This window comes from Hemiscyllium ocellatum, chromosome 9, assembly GCF_020745735.1.
Source record: "Hemiscyllium ocellatum isolate sHemOce1 chromosome 9, sHemOce1.pat.X.cur, whole genome shotgun sequence".
Taxonomy (NCBI): Eukaryota; Metazoa; Chordata; class Chondrichthyes; order Orectolobiformes; family Hemiscylliidae; genus Hemiscyllium; species Hemiscyllium ocellatum.
This window is the reverse complement of record NC_083409.1, coordinates 46,869,410-46,890,413: the sequence shown is the minus strand read 5'-3', so window position 1 is coordinate 46,890,413 and position 21,004 is coordinate 46,869,410. Positions and strand designations below refer to the sequence as shown.

Genomic DNA, 21,004 nt, shown 5'->3' with positions numbered 1-21,004 from the left:
TTCAAGTGTTCATTCATTTCCTTTTTAAGGGTTGTGAGGTTTCCTGCAACAACTACCCTTCCAGGAGTGCACTCCAGATTCCAACCAACCTCTGGATGAAAAAATGTTTCCACACATTGTCTTTAAACCTCTTACCTTTCACCTTAAAATTATGTCCCTTGTTATTGACTTTTCAATGAGAACACCTGGTTTCTATCCACGAGCTTCAATCAGGTCCCCTCAGCCTTCTCCTGCTCTTAAAAAAAATAACTCAAGCTTATCCAGCCTCTCTTCTTAGCTAAACTGCTCTATCCCAGGCAACATCTTGTGGAATTTCCTCTGCCCCCTCTCCAGTGCAATAACAGGAACTGCACACACTACTCTAGCTATGGCCTCCGCAAAGTTTTGTACAGCTCCAATATAACCTCCCTGGTCCTATAATCTGTCAATACTGATAAAATCAAGTTTCCCATATGCTTTCCTAACTACCTTTTAATCTGCTGCCTTCAGGGATCTCTGGACAAACACCCCAAGATCTGTCTGTTCCTCTAAGCTTCCTAGTGTCCTGCCAGTCATTGAATACTTCTTTCTCTTACTACATTCAGAGCACATTAACTCACATTCATCAGGATTTTTATTCCATCTGCCGATCTGTAATCCAAGACCTTCTTTTTCATTGTCAACCACTCTGCCACCTATATACAGGTCGCTATGACACCATAGTGGCAGGACAAATATCAAATAATAATGAGTCACAATACAGAAAGGAGAAAGAGGGCCTGGTTTTGTGATTCAGCAATAACAATCTCTCTCTCAATGTCAGCAAAACAAAATAACTGATCATTGACCTCAGAAAGAAAGGATGAGAACACACCCCATCTACATCAACAGAGCAGAGGTTGAGAGGGAGGAAAGCATCCAGTTCAGAGGACTGCCAATAACCGACAATCTGTCCTGGACATCCCACGTGGACGTGATGGTGCAGAATGCACTACACTTCCTTTTTCCTCTGGCAGCTTAGAAAATTTGACATGTCCATAAAGACCCTCACCAACTTTTACAGATGCACCACAGAAGGCATACTATCCACATGTATAATGGTCTGGTATGGCAACTGCTCTGCCCAGGATTGTACGAAACTACAGAAGATTGTATGCGCAGCCCAGGACATCATGGAAGCCAACCTTCCATCCACAGACTCCCTTTACACTTTTGTCTCTGCGGAAAGTCAGCCAACAGCAGTAATGCTCTCCCACAATCTTGTTAGGCAGAAAATACAGCAGCTTGGACACGCACCAACCTGTTCAAGAAAAGCTTCTTCTCTACTGTTATTATACTGAATGGACTCATTAATTTCAAATAATGTTGATCATTCTTCACACAGCTCATGTACGGTTCAGTCTATATGCCACACTCCATGCGCACTATGCTCTGTATATCCTTGCTTACTATGATTTGCTGGTACTGCTTGCAAACAAAGCTTTTCACTATACCTAGGTACACATGACTACAATAAATCAAATCAAATATCTACCATACTATTCACCCATTTTTTCTTCTTTTTGTTTGTATACATATATACCACTAAAAAAGAAAATACTGATTCATGATAGACAATTTGACATTTGCCTCCAACAGGGGGAGTGATGGCCTAGTGGCATTTTCACAGGACTGTTAATCCAGAGACCAAATAATGTTCTGGAAACCCATGTGCAAATTCTGCCATGGCAGATTGTGTAATCTGAATTTGATAAAAATCTGGAATTCAGAGTCTAATGATGAATATGAAACAATTGTCAATTGTTGGAAAGAAGCCATCTGGTTCACTAATGTCTATGAGAGAAGGAAACTGTCATCCTTACCTGGTCTGACCTACATTTGATTCAACTCATAGCAACTTGATTAACTCTCAACTGTCCTCTGTGGCAATTAAGGATGGGCAAAAAAATGCTGGCCCAGCAGGAGACACCCAGATCCCATGAATGAACAATTTTGTTTAAAAATGTCAAATAGCCTGCTACCACCACCCTGTCTCCTACCACTAAGCCAATTTCAGTCACGTGCGCCTTCTTTGCCAATATCTCTCATAGAATAGAAATTTATTGTCATGTGTACTTCTACAAGAAAAATAAAGTGAAAAGTCTTATAAGTTGCCCTACCATGGCACTATATATGGGTCCTAATCAATGTCTTTGCTGAAATCCATATACTATTGGGTTTTGAGAAGATTTGTAGCTCAGGTTGAGATTCTGGATGTAGGTTTGCTCACTGAGCTGGAAGGTACATTTTCAGACATTTCATCACCATACTAGATAACATCCTCAGTGAGCCTCCAGACAAAACTTCTGAAAATGAATCTTCCAGCTCAGTGAGCAAACCTACATCAAATCCATATGAACGATACCAACTGCACAATCCCCTTCAATAAACTTGGTCACTTGGTGGAAAGATTCAATTTAATTTGTTATACATGATCTCCCTACAAAAGTGACGCTGTTTATCCCTGACCAACTCTTGCCTCTCCAAGCAGAAATTAATTCATTCCTTCAGAATATTCTCCAATTTTTTGTTTCAAAATTTTATAACCAATTTTGTACTTCTGAAGTGTAATCATTCATGATCAATTTAGAGGCCCATAAACACAAGTAATCAGATAATGTGCATTACAGATGTTGGTTGGACAAATATTGGGAACAACATCCATTCTTCACTGAATAAAGAAATTTTTTATATTCTTTTATGGGCAACATGGTTGCTCAGTGGATAGCACTGCTGCCTCACAGCACCAGGGACCAGGCAACTGTCTGCGTGGAGTTTAAAGGTTCTCCCCGTGCCTGCTTTGGTTTCCTCCGGGTACTCCAGTTTCCTCCCACAGCCCAAAGATATGCAGGTCAGGTGAATTGGCTATGCTAAATTGCCCATTGTGTTAGGTGCTTTAGTCAGAGGGAATGGGTCTAGGTGGGTTACTCTTCAGAGGGTCGATGTGGACTTGTTGGGGCGAAGGGCCTGTTTCCACAGTATGGAACCTAATCTAATTAAAAAAAAATCAAATGTGCAGGTTAGGTGAACTGGCTATGCTAAATTGCCTGTAGGGTTCAGGGATATGTAGGTTAGGCGCATTGGTCAGGAAATGTAGAGTGGTGGGATGGAGGAGTGGGTTGCCTGCTCTTCAGGAGGTCAGTCTGGACTTTTTGGGCCAGGTGGTCTAATTCCACCTGGAGGGAAATCCGTAGGGATTCTATTAATATTCAATTAGAAATACCTTCTAGGAATAGAATTAAAGTATCATATAAAAGGAGTGAACCTACATTAGCAATTTGAAGTGTGAAGTTAGCCATAACTTTGCTGAAATCCCATCAAGTTAATTTTAAAAATAATCACTAACTTATTGTGAGCTGTATTACAAGGGAAGCATTTAAACTACAGATATATTTAATGACAATACTAGGATTACTATTACAAAGCAACAGAAAACAAATGCTATGCAATATAGTAGATATGTATTCGACACAATTAAATGCAAAAAAAACTAAACAGAATTGCAAAGATTACACATTACATTTTAAATAAGGAAACAAACTCAGTAAAAAAAAAGGCGCGCTAAAGTTAAACCACATAATATTTAGAATGAGCCCAAGAAGTGATGGAGCAAAATGAAACATGAAAAAGAACGTCAAGATTTCAAATGGAGAAAGTTGGGCAGGATTTAGTGTCTGACCAATCAACTTGAATTACCTAAAAAACATAATCCGGCGTTCTCCCATACACCATCTTTAAGAAAAGAAAAAAAAGCGTGTTGATAAAATCTACACACACGCCATAAAAACCAGAATTATAACCATGGAGAAACCACAGACCGTCAGCAAGACGCATTTTTGAAAAAGGCCATCCTTTCACTCAGTTCCGCGCAAACCGGCACCTCAGCAACATGACGCATTCGACCATTTCCCACACATCGAGCCGCCCCTTTCTCCTTCTTCTATTGGGCAGACCGCCAGCGACGGCACATTATCTAGAATACGTTTGGTCAATGAGACTGTCTGTCAAAGTACGTCACCATACTTCCTTTAGCCGGAAAGAGGTAGCGGACGCCATTTTGTGTTTTTTAAAAATTTGGTGAGGGTTATGTGTGCGCGTTTCGAAAGAGTTTTTTGAAATTAAATCCTGCGACTAAACCCATTTCGTGATAGGTTATGTGTGTTTAAATATTAGCGGAGGTTGTTTATGCCGGTAATCTTTTCCACGGGCGAGGGCACCTTGATGTTGAGATCTTTTCTGCTGTGAGCGGTAGTGTGCAGCAGCGAGATGGCTAACAAAACGGCCATTGGAAACCACCAGCAACAGCAGCAGCAAGCGGGGGGGAGTGTTAAACCGGCCTCCTCCATTAAACAGGGCAACGTGCTGCCACTGTGGGGCAACGAGAAGACCATGAACCTCAACCCGCTCATCCTCACCAATATTCTCTCCTCACCCTACTTTAAAGTGCAGTTGTATGAACTGAAAACCTACCATGAGGTTGTAGATGAGATCTATTTCAAGGTAAGAGACTGGTTTGAGAATTTGTTTTAAGGCCTCGGCGTCCTCCATCAGCCATTTCGTTTGCTGGTAGATTGGGCTCCAATGGTGACGCCATGTTTGATTTCTGGGTACGGTAAAGGTAGGAAGGGGCATTTGATCAAGGCCAGAGGGGGAGGAGTCAGTGTTTTATCTTTACACAGTGGTGGCTTCAATGGATAACCGTTTCCCTATATTAATGGCTTTAATACATAATTATTAAAAGGATATAGTTGAGTGTTTCTGTCATTCGAAAATTGTTTAGAATGGCTGAGGTCAGCTGGAACATTTCTAGGTTGCCCCCAAGGCGGCCAAAATTCTGCCGACGGTTTGGGAGTAGGATATGTTCTTGCCATACGTGAAAAATTTGGTCCTAATATTTGGCCCGTTCTGAATCTTGAAAATAATTGTTTCAAAGTTTGGATGGCATTGTTGGCATAGGTTGTTACTTTAAATGCATGTTTACGCCAAAATAAATGTTACTCTTATGTCTGTAGACACTTACTGTCAAGTTTTTCTACTAAAACCTCTTGTATACAATGGAGTCTGACAGTGTAAGTTAGACGCATGCATGCAATATACTGAAACCTCCTTTCTCTCCATCCCCTCCTAACTCGTGGACATATTGCATTGCTGGTGAGATATATCATTTTTCACGTAATTAGTTTACATTTTAATTTATAGGATTATAAATGGTTATAGTATAGAAAAATGTCATTTTACTAGTCACATCTTTAGTTTGTGTTCAAATAATTATCCAAGCTCAATTAAAAGGTGCACTTGAATTGCTTCCACTGCACTTGGGCAGTGCACAGTAGATCTTAAACACTTTTTTTTTAAAAAGTGTTGCTATTAGTTATTTTGTTCTACATAGAGTCATACAGCACGGAAACATAGCTTGAACTTGTTCCACACACAGCACCCTCTGCTTAAGCCACTGCTGATTCTTGACTTGCACAATAACAACAGTTTCTTCCTATCTACGCTGTCTCAACTACCTTTTGATTTTTGAATACTGTACCTCTACTATTTCTGTTGTCAATCTTCCTTTCCTTCTGAAGAATGACCCCAGCTTTTCCAAGCTGTTCTTATTTCTGGTTTTTCATCTCTTCAGCTGTCCTTTAAATCTTTTCTGAACACACTGTATTGCCTCATTCTTAAGAACCCACTAATTGATGTACTATTCCAGCTGAAGCCAAAACAATTGTTTATAAAGGTCAGTCTTCTTTTGTACTTTATTTATAAAGTCCTGGATTTGATGACTCTTAGTATCAACATTCTCAACCTGACCTACTACTTTCAAAGAAATAGGCACATATACCTCCAGATTTCTTGCCTTCTGCATCTGCTTTAGAATTTTGCATGCAACTCCTCAGTTTCCTCCCAAACTTAATCACCTCACCTATCTCTGCAATAAATTTTTACGTTCAAGTATTCAAGTAATTCCATCACTGTAACAAATTGGTGTTGCCTTTTTAAATCTAAATTTGTCCAATTGACTGCTTAATTGAAATTTTATACTAAATGATCATTTCGAAATCCTTTTTGCTTCATGTGGGTTAAATTTGATGACTTGTAGTTAATGGGTTTATCCTCATCTAAAAATGTGGCAGAGACAGGTTCAATTGAGACATTGAAGAAGCCATTGGATCAACATTTTTGAGGATATGGGCAAAGGCAGGAGATTAGAACTCGGTTATAGAACTGGTGCAAGCATGATGGACCTTATGAGCTGTAACAATCTGTTTCTGAATGTGTGTTTGAAAGGCTTGCAGATCTTCAGTCCTCTGTCATCACACTGTCCCTAAGAGAATTGGGAGATAATGACCAATGCATCCACAATTTCCATCATTCCTTCAGTAAAGGATCAGCTTTGTTGACATAATGCCAAGGTGGAATACATGGCTGACAGGACCTTTTTGGGGCTGCCATTTTATTCTAGCTTTGCCCACAGATAAAAATTAATTTATTCAGCATGTTATGAGACGTGTCTGGGGCAGGTCATTCTGGGTCTTTTGGCCCAAAGGTGAATACCCTACTGCTACATCAGAAGTTTTTTTTGGTCTCCCCACATACTGGGAAATACTTAATTCAATCAAGTGCTGATATTAGGATGCCAAAAGGTTGACTTGTGTATTCTATTGCAAATGCTTTTTCTGAATATGCTTTGCAGGATTTGTGTGTGGGGAAATTCTGTAAGCCACTGATCAGTTGCTAACACTGGAAATGAAAGCATATTATAATATATTTTTAACTTAAGTACTTGTGTAATATTAAAAGATTTAGTGGTTTGTTGATCTCTTTTATCTCAGGATATTGTTAACTCCTCTGCAGGTTCATAATAACAATATCCCATTAATTGCAGGTGGTCCATGTGTTTTAGATGTAATTCTGGAAGTAGATTAACGTGTGTATTTACTGTGCTTTGTTGAGCTTTTTATTAAGTGAGACCTGGAGACTGATGCATGATCTTCTACAACTCAATGTATCCACTCAACCTTTACCCTATTAGGCAAATACTTATTTTTCCATGTATTTTTATTTTTAGAGATGTTTAATTGATCTGAGCCAAAATGTTTTCTCTTTCCAATAGTATTTCCAAAGATTTTGTCAGTAACAGTCAGATTTTATTTAATGTTTACTTTTCATTTTAAGCTTCTGAACGAATCTAGCATTGCTCAGACAACGTGGGTCTTAAATCTCTTTTCACAGACATTGCAAATTTTAAAATTAAACTTGAGATTCTTGGAAACCTAAACATTACTTATACCTGGAGCATTTTTTAAAAGACTTCCTGGTGTGTTTTAATCAAGCTAAATGTGCTTTTTCTCAGTGTTTGTTTTTTTTTACTCTATCTGTTTGATATTATGATGTACCTCTGGAGTAGATGGGATATGAACCTGGATCTTCTAGCTCAGAGGAGCAGACACTACCACAGCATCACAAGAGCCAAGCCCAGTGTTTCTAGGTATTTTCTGATCAACCTGTTAAGAAATACTATTACACAGTTTTGATGTAGGTGAGGGCTTGAATCTCAACTGAGAATGTGAAAAGGGTATGAGCCAGAGGGAAAGAGTTCAGTTCAGAGTTCTGTGAAAGAGGTTCAGCTGAGCTTGACTCAGATCAGATAAGAACTTAAAGTTAACAATGGGGTGCTGGAGGCAAGAATAATGGGTTAACAAGGTGGAAAAGCATTCATTATGGAGAGCCATTTAACAAGATAAGGAAACATTCTGTATGTAAAGTCAGTTAGCAAGGTGAAAAGTATTCATTATGTGAAGTCAGTTAAGGTTAAGAACATACATTGCATAACAGCAGATGGCTTAATCTTTACTCTTGATGCTCGTTGATTGTTATGGTCACCCAATCAATATGTATGTTGATTTGTTTGGATGATCCTCCCTGTTTAATGATTATGTAATTCATTGAGAAACTGCTATTCCAGGGAAGATCGAGAGCTCATGTCCCTGTGTGCTTGGGCAATCATTCTTTCTCCTTCCAGGGCCTGGAATAAAGATGAAGGAGGTAAAACTGTGCGAGGTCTCTTGGTGTTTTGCTTTGACAGAGGGAGGAAACGGGATGACGATACAACCTTCTTATTCAGAATGCTCAATGTTTCTACGTTTTTCTTCATATCCGCAAGTGCTTTCATGTACAACCAGTGTTTTTACCACTACCTCACCATATAACCTTTCCCCTGTTATGCATCGTACTCAATGTCTCTGTATATTTTTAATCAACAGACACATTACAACCCTGCTGAAGCAGGTAGGATTTGAACCTGAGCCTCCTGGCTCCAAGGGTGGCACAGTGGTTAGCACTGCTGCCTCACCGCGCCAGAGACCCGGGTTCAATTCCTGCCTCAGGTAACTGCCTTTGTGGAGTTTGCACATTCTTCCTGTGTCTGTGTGGGTTTCCTCCGGGTGCTCCGGTTTCCTCCCACAGTCCAAAAATGTGCAGGTTAGGTGAATTGGCCATGCTAAATTGCCTGTAATGTTAGGAGAAGGGGTAAATGTAGGGGAATGGGTCTGGGTGGGTTGCTGTTCGGAGGGTCGGTGTGGACTTGTTGGACCAAAGGGCCTCTTTCCACATCGTAAGTAATCTAATCTAAATAACTGCAACATGAGCCCTAAATGATAACTTTACTAGAAATTTAGGTATTTTTTAATCAACTTGCTCAAATGTTATTACATACCTCCAGAACATGTGAGCATTGAACCTGGGCCTCCTGGCTCAAGGGTAGGGGTACTTTCAATGTGCTGCAAGAACACTCCTCAATGTTTCTAATTCATTTTTGTTAAAAACCGTTTTATTTAACCTATTCTTCTAATTAACCTGTTCAATGATGTTATTACACACCTCTGGAGCCGGTGGGACTTGAACCTAGGTCTGCTGGCACAAATATAGAGATACAATCATGGCACCACAACCTTCCTTAATGTTTCTAAGAACTTCTACGCTGTTCAATCGTGGGACTACATTGGGTTCAATACTGGAGGGAAGCTTGGGATGTGAGGTTCTTTTCCCAAGGCTTCTCACAAGAGATGTAATTCGTGCATACCAACTTCTGCAAACAGTTAAAAATTTATTAAAGATGACCCCTTTGACTCTCCTTGCAGACCTTCTTTGAGCCAAAAGAGGCCCCAAATAAAGAAAACACAACTCCTTTATACAGGTCAGTTGGTAATGCTTACAGGTACTCTAGCCAAACCACCACATTATCCCAGATACAATTGTGGGATGAGGTCATCCTCTGCGATAATGTAAATGCCCTTATCCTGGGGAATCATTATGAAGACTATTTCCTGACTCAGATTCCCCAAGACAGTGTAGGTGTTATATGTTTATGTCCTAGCTTTGGAGCAGCCCTGCAGACGTGTTCTGGCTCCACTACTTCCCCAGACAATGTATAAGACCATAAGACATAGGAGTGGAATTATCAAGTCCACTCTGCCATTCAATCATGGTTGATGGGCATTTCAACTCCACTTACCAGCATTCTCCCCGTAACCCTTAATTCCTCATGATATCAAGAATCTGTCAAACTCTGCCTTGAAGACATTTAACGTCCGGGCTTCCGCTGCATTTTGTGGCAATGAATTCCACAGGCCCACCAATCTCTGGATGAAGAAATGTCTCCGCATTTCTGTTCTGAATTGACCCCCTCTAATTCTAAGGCTGTGTCCACGGTTCCTAGTCTCCTCGCCTAACGGAAACAATTTCCTAGCGTCCACCCTTTCCAAGCCATGTATTATCTTGTAAGTTTCTATTAAATCTCCCCTCAATCTTCTAAACTCCAATGAATACAATCCCAGGATCCTCAGCTGTTCCTCGTATGTTAGACCTACCATTCCAGGGATCATCCGTGTGAATCTCTGCTGGACACGTTCCAGTGCCAGTCTGTCCTTCCTGAGGTGTGGGACCAAAACTGGACACAGTACTCCAAATGGGGCCTAACCAAAGCTTTATAAATTCTCAGTAGCACAACGGTGCTTTTATATTCCAACCCTCTTGAGATAAATGACAACATTGCAGTCGCTTTCTTAATCACGGACTCAACCTGCATGTTTACCTTTAGAGAATCCTCAACTAGCACTCCCAGATCCCTTTGTACTTTGGCTTTACGAATTTTCTCACTGTTTAGAAAGTAGTCCATGCTTTTATTCTTTTTTCCAAAGTGCAAGACCTCGCATTTGCTCACGTTAAATTCCATCAGCCATTTCCTGGACCACTCTCCCAAATTGTTTAGATCCTTCTGCAGCCTCCCCGCTCAGTACTACCTGCCTGTCCACCTAACTTTGTATCATCGGCAAACTTCGCTGGAATGCCCCCAGTCCCTTCATCCAGATCATTAATATATCATGTGAACAGCTGCGGCCCCAACACTGAACCCTGTGGGACACCGCTTGTCACCGGCTCCATTCCTAAAAAGAACCTTTTATCCCAACTCTCTACCTTCTGTGAGACAGCCAATCCTTAATCCATGCCAGTAGCTCACCTCGAACACCATGGACCCTCACCTTGCTCAGCAGCCTCCCTTGTGGCACCTTATCAAAGGCCTTTTGGAAGTCTAGATGGACCACATCCACTGGGTCTCCCTGGTCTAATCTACTTGTCACCTCTTCAAAGAATTCCAACAGGTTTGTCAGACACGACCTCCCCTTACTAAATCCATGTTGACTTGTTCTAATCAGACTCTGCTCTTCCAAGAATATATATGATAGGCTTCAGCCTCTGGGATGATCATGCAGGCGAACCTGATTGGCTGGGGTTGACTGTGAAAGTATTTCTAAAAAGAAGGGGCTGAATGAGAGTTTAATTTGATAATAGTAAGGGAGTGGTAGCAAATGACTGTCAAAATGAAGTATTCTGCATTCCTGAATGAATGTCCTCCCAAAGACAGTGCATTTTAATTATATTAACGTCCAGCGAGAGTACAATTTAATATTTTAACATTACAGGAATATAATAATATGCCTTCAGTTTAGAATCCCTGAAATGTGATCTCTATGCATATAAAGGTAAAATTTTCAGTTATACAGAATAAATGTTTGAGTAACTGGAAGCAGTAGGATTTGATTGTAGGAAGTGGATAAATAGTGCTTGGATCAGATTTTTGTCATATTTTCATAGTTGGTGTTTAATAGCAAATCATGTCTGTGCTGTGTCTTTGGAAGTACTGCCTATTATCTCTATTACTCCTGCCCTTTCCCAGAATCACTGCAATTTTGTTATTTCAAGTATTTATCCAACTCCTCTCTGAAAATTATATTTGTAGGCAGTGCATTCCGTATCACTGAAATTTGTTGCATTTTGACAATAAAGTTAGTTCAAATCTTACCTACGAATCTGTGTTCCCTGCTTACTTGCCCTCTGCCATTGGAAACTATTTTGTTAGTTATTTTTGATCAAAATCCTGAATGATGTTTAATTTCCCCTGTAGCATTCTGATTTTACATATAAAATTGTTATTTGTTGTTTGCTTTATGTGGAATACACCTCTTCACAATTCAAGTTGCAATTGTTGTGTAGTGATTTAATTTGTGCCTTGTGTTTATCATTCTGAAATTAGTACTTGATTATATGTAGTATTAAACTTAGAGCAAACTTAACACTACAGATCGTAACCCAGATTTCCAATTCACATTTTTGACATCTTCATACTGCTTATTTTCACTTTCAATGTATAAATTGTCTCTGTGTCAACCTCATCTGATCAGTGAAACCCTCCGAAGCGATTTGTTGTCTCTAACTGTTCTGATGTTGTCTTGGCCGACTTCCCATCTGTGTAGAAATTTCATTTTAAAAAAAAAACTTGTTTCATTTTCATCAGTTAATCCACATTAGCTTTCTGCCCCTCCAAATTTTAAAAAAATTATTGTTCTAAATCTCCTGTCTGCCTCACTGTTCCATCCCCCATACATTAATAATACTCTCAAAATCTCTGAATTCTTCTGCATCTTGCTCCATCTGTTTCACCTGTGTCTATGATGCCCTTAATCTCACACAATTAAACCCCAGATCTCACTCACTCTGTCTTTGAGATATTTAATCTCTTTTGTTATTCCCATTGACTGAGTGCTTTCCTTTCTATGTTTTTTTTAAGCGTTTTGGGATTTTTTTTGCATTCAAAGGTCCTGTATGAACAGAAGTTGCTATTGATGTAATTAAATCCATCTTTTAGACTTTAATTTCCATTTGAAAGAATTGTTTCATTCATCAGTTTGATTTGATCTTAAACCTGATCCAAGAAGTGTTTTTAAATTTCTGATTTGCCTACCGTGTCAGCAGTAGCGCAATGGGCCGTAGGTTCAAGCCCCACCCCACAGAACTGAGTCTGACACAATGTAGTAATAAAGGATTAATGGGCCATATAAGTCCTGCATTTCAGCTAAGATATTAAACTGATCCCCTGATCAGCTGGATATTAAAACTGTATGCAGTTTGCAGATAAATAGAGAATTTTCCCAACTTCTTGGACAACATGTAAAAATCGAAAAATCTGTTTAGCTCATTTATAGTTGTGGAAACTTGCCATCCATAAATTGGCTGTCAGGTTTGTTAAATCGTGACAGTTCTTCAGATTTTGTTTGTGAAATACTTTAGGAAGAGGCCTTTTAGTCATCAAAGGGATTATGTAAATATCTATACATAGTACAGTTAGCTTTACAGTTGAGAATGGCTTGAATACATTTGAGGTCACTTTGGTAAATCCTGTGGTTGACAGTGATAGTGTGGTAAGTTTGTACGTTAAGAAATTCTTCATTCTGCTTGAAAATATTCCAACTATTTTTTTTGACTACACAAATAGGAATAGAGATTTCAATCCCTTGAGCTTGCTTGGCCATTCAAGATAATCGTGGCTGATCTCTACCTCAACTCCACTCTCATGTCCACTCCTCATTTGTGTTAAGCCTCAATCTTGAATATACCCCATGTAGCATCCACTTATTCTGAGGTGGAGAATTCCAAAAATCAAAAAACAGAAGGATGTCATGTTGAGGTTACACAGGGTGTTGGTGAGGCCTCTTCTGGTTTACAATGCACAATTCTGATCACCCTGCTATGGGAAGGATATTATTAAATTGGAGAGGGTTCAGAAAAGATGTGCCACGATGTTGCCAGAAATGGAAGGCTTGAGTTATAAAGATAGGCTGAGATGTTTTTCACTATAGTGTAGAGGTTGAGGGATGACATTTATAAAATCATGAGGCATGCATACAGTGAATATCAAGGGTCTTTACCTAGAGTGGGGAAGTTCAAAACTAGGGGGCATATTTTTAAGGTGAGAGGAGAAAGATTTAAAAATGACATTGGGGAATTTTTTTTTATATACAGAGTAGTTCATTATGCAGAGTGAACTGCCAGAGGAAGAGAGAAGTGGGTACAATTAGCACATTTAAAAGACATTTGAATAAATACCCAAATAGGAGAGGTTTGAAGGGATATGGGCCCAACGCATACAAGTGGGACTAGTTTAGTTTGGGAACATGGTCTGCGTGGACTAGTTAGACTTGAGGGTTGCTTCCATGCTTTATGATTCTCTGTCTACTTGAGCCCTATCTATCTCCCATAAAACTGTGTTGACTTCAGGCATATGCTTTTCTAAATGTGTTATTAAGTAATCCAAAAGAGATTTTGAGATTTTTCTGGATTATTTCCTGTTCACTACTGCTGACAAATAGTCTCTGTTAACTATCTTATAGTTTATTTTGATGTTTTGAAGTCCTAAAGTAAATTACAAATGTTAATCTAGATTGTTGCTTGAACGAAATTTGAGTTAAATTTGATTTGCAAAGAGTCTTTTAACTTGAGTTGGAAGTTGGTAGATGGCCAACAAAGAAAATCAATGGTTATCTTTTCTGATTAGCAGGGTGTGATGTGTGTATCAGTTTCTGGGCCTTGATGTCTTGCATTATTCATGATATTACATGAAGAACAGTTATGTCCACGTTTGCAAGTAACACTAAATTTGGAGGGACAGAGTGGTACAAATGGGAGCAGAAAATTAGAAAAGACAGTTTGAGCGAAACAAGGACAGATGGACTTCAATGTGACCTCCTGATGAGTATTTTCTAAATGGTAAAGATCAAAATTGTTCACTCATCTTGAGTGATGGAAACTTGATACAGTATTCTCTCCAAAACACGGTGGATGTAGGGGCAATCAGAATATTCAAGATTTATCAGATTTTTGTTGGGTAACTGTATCAAGCAGGATGGAGCAAACAAATAAAAATTAATTGGAGTAGAGGCCAACCATGATTGAATTAATTGGCTGAACAATTGCAAGATGTTAAATAGACAACTCTTGTGTACATTTATACCACTATAGAAGGAAGCTGTGCTGTGAATGGCAGCCACTTCTGTTTTAGCCAAAAATCCTGCTGAGAAAATGAAGACCTCCTAAAAGTTGATTGCAAATTTGCAGTGTAATTGAGTTGTTTGGGTGATGGTATTAAACCATCACCCTTACTGGTTGCTGGCTTATAGCTTATAACCTTTAAGTTATTCTCCAATATTGAATGTGCTCAAAATACTGCTACCAGTTTTATTGAAAGTTTGACCCATACGGAAATGCAATTCATCTTGTGATACGTGATTTTCTTTTCTCATTGAGACTAAGCAGGTGGCATTTCAGAATCTGATCTCGCACACATTTTTCTCTTTAAATGTCATTTATATGCAGATTTTTTATTGATTAATACTATTTCAAATAATTTAATAATAAAATAATGTAAATTACTTTAGCAGTCACCTAACTTTGGTTTTGTTTCTTTTCCCTCTGTAGCAGTTATGAAACCTTATTTACACAAGAACATGTCATTTAGAATAGTAAAGTTGCTTTTTTCATTGCTTTAGATTGGTAAGGAGGAGGAAGAATTAGGAATTTTCTTGGAGTCGTCTTTAATTAAAATGGCATATAAATGGCTTAATGAAAAATGGGCTCCAAATCAAAAAATGTATTAGTTTCTGTTGCTGAAAGTTCACCCTGTTTCCAAATGTCTTTCAAATTTAGCTGTTCAAAATGCAAAGATGTGCAAATGTAGTATTCTAAAACCAAGAAGCAATGGATCATTACTAGTTTGGCTTGCAACAATAAAATTTGGTCAAGTTCATAATGACTTGTGACATGAGTAATAAAAATTTAATATGTTTAAATTTAAACAGTTTAATTTATAAGGCTTTATCTTAATTCTGCAATAGGTTAAATTGTACAAACTTAGAAAAACACAGCTTTTGTTGCTGGAGTCAGACAAGTCTCTGGATTTTTTTTGGAATATAGGTTTTAAGAAATTCATTTAAGAATACTGGGAAGGGTAAGGCAAAGAGGAAGAAGAATATAATATGTGATTGTTACACCTGTGACTTTGAGGTGTGGTGAAAAGCTTAATATCCAATCTGAATGTTTTAATGGAGTTTGGCAAATTGAAGTGAGCATGTGGAAAATTTTCACAGTATTTAGTCAGTGCAACTTCTGATACAGATTCCATTTTGTCTCCTTCTGCTAGGTAATGAAGTCAAATCAATGTCGGTTGCAGACAGCTAAAGTACATCCTAATTTTAGAAACAGTCTAAATTTAGATTAGCTTGCTTTTTTATTGATGCTATTTACTCAACCTTTTTCTAACATTTTTGCTTTTAAATTACAGGTCACTCATATTGAACCATGGGAGAAGGGGAGCAGGAAGACTGCAGGCCAGACAGGCATGTGCGGAGGGGTAAGTAGAAGTACGTGCTTTACTTTTCAAAAAATCTTATTAATCTGTGGACATTTGCTTGTTTGGTAATTCAGCCAGTGAGGCATTATCTTGGAGACAGCAGTGTTGACATTTCAGATCAGTCGACATAGGAGCAGAGCTAAGCCATTTGGTCCATCAAGTCCTCTCTGATGTTCAGTGAGATCTTGGCTGATCTGAGAATTCTGAACTTCATTTTTCTGCTTCATCCCATAAACCTTGATTGTCATAATGACTAAAAATCTCTCTGCCTCAGTCTTAAATATACTTAACACTCAGTATCAATAGCCCTCTGCAATAAAGCATTTCACAGATTCTAAAAGAAGAAAATTCTCCTCCAGACTGCCTTAAATCGGCGACCCCTTCATCTGAGGTTATGTCCTCTGGTCCTAGACATTCCCACAAGGGGGAGCAACCTCTCTGTATCTTCGCTGTTGAGTCCCTAAGATTCTTGTATGTTTCAATAAAGATGTTTGTCATTCTTCTAATCTCCAATGAGTAAATGCCCAACCTACTCAACCTCTTGTAATAAGAAAATCCTTCCATTCCCAGGGTCAATCTAGTGAACCTTCTCCGATACTGGTATTGGATAAGGGGAGCAAATTGTTTACACTATTCCATATTCTGTCTGATTAGTGCCTTGCATAGTTTTAGTTATGATTTCCCTATTTCTCATGCTCCATTCCATTTGAGATAAAGGCCAACATTCTATCTCAATTTCCTACTACTTGCTGAACTTGCATGCTGGCTTTTTGTGATTCATACACAAGGATCCCAAAATATTTGTGCTGTAGCTTTCTGTAGTGTTTTCCCATTTAAATTATTAGTTCATCTTTTCTTCTTGCCAATGAGCATAACCTTATATTTTCCTACATTGTTTTCCATCTGCCAGGTTTTCGCTCACTCACTTAACATACCTATCCCTCTGTAGATTCCTTGTGTCATCCTCCCTGCTTGCCTCCCCATCTATTTTTGCACCCTCCAAAAACTCAGCAAATTGCATTCACAACTATCACTCAATAGCGCATATTGTAAATTGTCAAAGACCTTCAAGAAAATTGAAAGGCGAAAGATAATTGATATGGAATGTTCACTATACTCAGCAATTCAGGCAGAATCTGCGGAGGATGACAAATATTTCCAGCATTCCTTGCTTTCATTTCAGATTTCTAGTATCCCTTTGTTGTCCCTGTGCTTATCTGTCTACTGACTTGGTTGTGTATTGATTTCCCTAAACCCCCTATTAATCATATGGTGTTGATGCTTTTGAGTGACTGCACTTGAGGCACAATTTATTTGTTACCAACTCTGTCTTAAAATTATGCCTAATGCCTTCAATACTTCCCAGTTACATTTTGTAAAATTCCACCATTCTTAGCTAATTCATATTCAGCATAATGTGAATCAGATGAAAATATATGCATGCTGCAATAGTGCTGTCATTTAAGTTTTGATTCTAGGAGCAGAATTATGTGAATGAACCTCAAACTTCCTCTTCTACCACCCATATATCGTCTTACAATTCATTTGCAGTTTTGTCTAACACATATTCTGTTGGTTGTGACACTTATCTGGAACAGATTTGTTCTGATTCATTGGTTTGATCATTGCTTCTGTGTTTTCAGAGTAATTGTTCCCAACGCAAGCTCGGACTGTGATCCATCTGTATACTTTGTTACATTGGTGTCATGCACGTGTACAGTTGCACCTGTAATCATCCTTACACCATAACATTGCATTTTAAACTAGCTTCATATATCCTTGGATAGAGAGGAAGAAAAGGAAACAAAAGTGAGGGGAATCTTAAATCCTTCCAACATTATTGAGGACTGTAACAGCTTTACAACATCTTAAACATAATCACTGATACTATAGATATTTAAGTGAATTGGAATTTTATATTTTTTAATTCTTGCAGTTAATACTTCCCCAAAAGATTTCTTTGTAATTCCGAAAGCAATCTGGCTATAACTGTGTAATTACTTTTTATGTTATTTGCTTCACAATCTGCCTTTTAGAGCTTCAAGTCCCCTCCTCAGGAACGTTCTCCTTTTCGAAAGACAGTATTACATAAATACAAATTCTTTTATGAACTTGGGATATTCCAAATTGCTTTCCATCCAGTACTTGAACTGTTGTCACTATTGCTATCTCAAAGATGGCAGCTAATTTGTGACTGCATTTGGATAAATATGGGTATAATCTGTTTTTGTTTAATTCTGAGGGTTATCAGAGAGTACTTGCCACCACCTCTGCATAGTGACATGGATGCTTTTACATTTACCTAAGAAGGCAGACTGGTTTCATATTTTATTCTAAAGAAAGTGTAGGACCACCAGTGGTATGAGCATAGGTAATGTGATCAAAGTCTTTTTTTTAGGATCTAAAACCACAAACCTCTGATTTAGAAGTGCCACTGAGCAGAGGCTGATTGCCCAAGGCCGAAGGATTATAAACTTGTAATAAAGGTTTAGCGATTGATGTAAAGAAAAGCTTCCCAAATTTAGCCAAGTTCTATTTTTTCATGTTTTACAGTTCTCTTTTCTGGTTCTCCCATTCTGTCAGTTTCTAACTTACACAAGCTGGGCATGCTTTAATTCATTTCATTGTTAAAACTCTTATGTTCTTCAGACCTAAATTTATTTGTCTAATGAAAGAGAAGTGTCCCTGATTTACAAACATCCAACCTAAGAATGCAGTCCCATGCAGAGGTGTAATTTTAAATGTGACATCCGATCATTTGTTCTTTAGGGATGGCTACTTAATATTGTGCTGATTTCTGTATGAATGGACTTGGAAACCTGTTCACAACCCAGGGACTGCCTGTAGTTCCTTCCAGAGACACCATTAACAATCATAATTGTTAACAAAACCTCACGCTATGTTACAAATATGGCAGGACATTGTGTTATTATTAAAAAACTGATCTCAGTAAGCTATTTTACAAACATTACCGAGTAAATGAAATGCTTACATTTATATATTGTTTTTTGCAATTGTAGGTGTTCTCGAGTATTTGTCTTGCTCTCTCCAGCATTGATTATCTTCCTTATTAGTCTGCTTAAATGTTTAGTGCTTGTGTTAAGTTCTTTTTCCTGAGATCTTTACACAGTTGATGCAACTGCAACACACCAACTTAGGTGAACAACCAAAATTTTATTGAGCAAGTACAGTATAAGCTGTGGAGAAACTCTTAATACTCTTCGCCATGCTTGCAAAGCACTTCGAGAGGACTTTGACCAAAGTAACATCACAGTCAACAATGCCCACAAGACAATCCCCAAGGCACTCCCTCATAGTCACATGTCACTCAAGATACACTGCAATGACCTAATTATCTCCAGAAACAATGTAATATAAATCTCTCTTAATAGTCAAATCTGTTGCAAATCGTTTTTTTTAACTACAGGGGATAGTCAAAATTCCAACAGTAATGTTCTTATTGATTTCTGAATAGGATGATGCAAATGTAATTTATCTCTGAATAATAGGAGATGGCCATGTAAGTGGCTCTGAATGGCAAGGGATAGGAATGTAAATTCACTTGCAATCTACCTGAAAGTCAGAGGCACCCAACCCTAATCTTAGGACATCCAATTTCCTGCAGATCAGCAGAGCAAATTAACTCTTTAAGGCCACACTTGAAATCACTTATACAGAAGAAATAGTACAACGGAGGAGCCAACTATCTCTTGAATATTCTCTGGCTCTTTGGCAGCATAATCCAGTGAATCTCATGCCCTCTTGCTCTTGCCCCATATCTTTGCAATGTTTTCTCCTTCAGGGTTTTATCCAGTTTTATTTAGAAGGCTGCAGTTGAAATGAATCAATAATTATATCATATAATATTTTCCAAATGCTAATCACTCACTCCATAAAGGGCATTTTCCTTTTTTTTGGGTCTGTCTCTTTACTAAGCAAAAATCTGTACCCTGCTGTTATTGACCCTTCCGTTGTTGAAAACTGTTTGTTTGTTTATGGTTATTTCAACCTTTCATAATTTTAAAAATCTCTATCAAATTTCTCCAGAGCATTCTCTGTTCTAAGGAGAATCGTCCTAGATTCTCCAGTACATGTAATGCTAATCCCTCCTCCTAGGAACCACTGCAGTAAATCAATGGTACTCTATAAATCATTCATGTCAGAGATGTACAGCATGGAAATAAACCCTTCGGTCCAACCTGTCCACACCGACCAGATATCCCAACCCAATCTAGTCCCACTTGCCAGCACCCGGCCCATTTCCCTCCAAACCCTTCCTATTCATATACTCATCCAAATGCCTCTTAAATGTTGCAATTGTACCAGCCTCTGGCAGCTCATTCCATACACGTACCACCCTCTGCGTGAAAAAGTTGCCCCTTAGGTCTCTTTTATATATAGAACATAGAAGGATACAGCGCAGTACAGGCCCTTCGGCCCTCGATGTTGCGCCGACCGAATCCTACCTAACCTATACTAGCCCAATAACTTCCAAATGCCTATCCAATGCCCGCTTAAATGACCATAAAGAAGGAGAGTTCACCACTGATACGGGCAGGGCATTCCATGAACTCACAACCCGCTGTGTGAAGAATCTACCCCTAACATCTGTCCTATACCTACCACCCCTTAATTTAAAGCTATGTCCCCTAGTAACACCTGACTCCATTAGCGGTAAAAGGTTCTTAGTATCTACCCTATCTAAACCCCTAATCATCTTATACACTTCTATCAGATCTCCCCTAAACCTTCTCTTCTCCAATGAGAACAGCCCCAAGTGCCTCAGCCTTTCCTCATAAGATTTTCCTACCATTCCAGGCAACATCCTGGTAAACCTCCTCTGCACTCGTTCTAAAGCTTCCACATCCTTCCTATAGTATGGCGACCAAAACTGCACACAATACTCCAGATGAGGCCGCACCAGAGTCTTATACAACTGCAACATGACCTCAGGACTCCGGAACTCAATTCCTCTGCCAATAAAGCCCAGTACACCATATGCCTTCCTCACAGCACTATTTACCTGGGTGGCAACTTTCAGAGATCTGTGTACATGGACACCAAGATCCCTCTGCTCATCCACACTACCAAGTAGCCTACCATTAGCCCAGTAATCCATCATCTTGTTATTCCTACCAAAGTGAACGACTTCGCACTTAGCTACATTGAATTCCATTTGCCACATTTCCGCCCAGCTCTGCAACTTATCTATATCCCGCTGTAACCTACCACTTCCTTCCTCACTATCCA

The 21,004-nt window shown here is 38.8% G+C and overlaps 2 protein-coding genes across 6 annotated transcripts in view; one reads left to right on the top strand and one right to left on the bottom strand.

Moving 5' to 3' along the window:
• The window catches only part of LOC132818998 (UDP-N-acetylglucosamine transporter-like), a 64,861-nt gene extending 60,244 nt beyond the window's left edge, over window positions 1-4,617 (bottom strand). The window contains exons 1-2 of one of the 5 annotated variants that reach the window (XM_060830233.1): window positions 3,837-3,921; window positions 3,715-3,750 (exon numbers count right to left, since the gene is read on the bottom strand). In XM_060830233.1, the coding sequence (XP_060686216.1) occupies window positions 3,715-3,750; window positions 3,837-3,852 (52 nt within the window). In that variant the 5' untranslated portion in view covers window positions 3,853-3,921. Of the gene's footprint in view, window positions 1-3,714; window positions 3,751-3,836; window positions 3,922-4,488 lie in introns of those variants that run through there. The other 4 variants (XM_060830225.1, XM_060830226.1, XM_060830230.1 and 1 more) reach the window with 4 other exon arrangements.
• Window positions 4,072-21,004, top strand: part of prpf38b (pre-mRNA processing factor 38B) — a 35,781-nt gene continuing 18,848 nt past the window's right edge. The window contains exons 1-2 of the mRNA XM_060830223.1: window positions 4,072-4,518; window positions 15,686-15,754. Of these exons, the coding sequence (XP_060686206.1) occupies window positions 4,285-4,518; window positions 15,686-15,754 (303 nt within the window). The 5' untranslated portion in view covers window positions 4,072-4,284. The remainder of the gene's footprint in view (window positions 4,519-15,685; window positions 15,755-21,004) is intronic.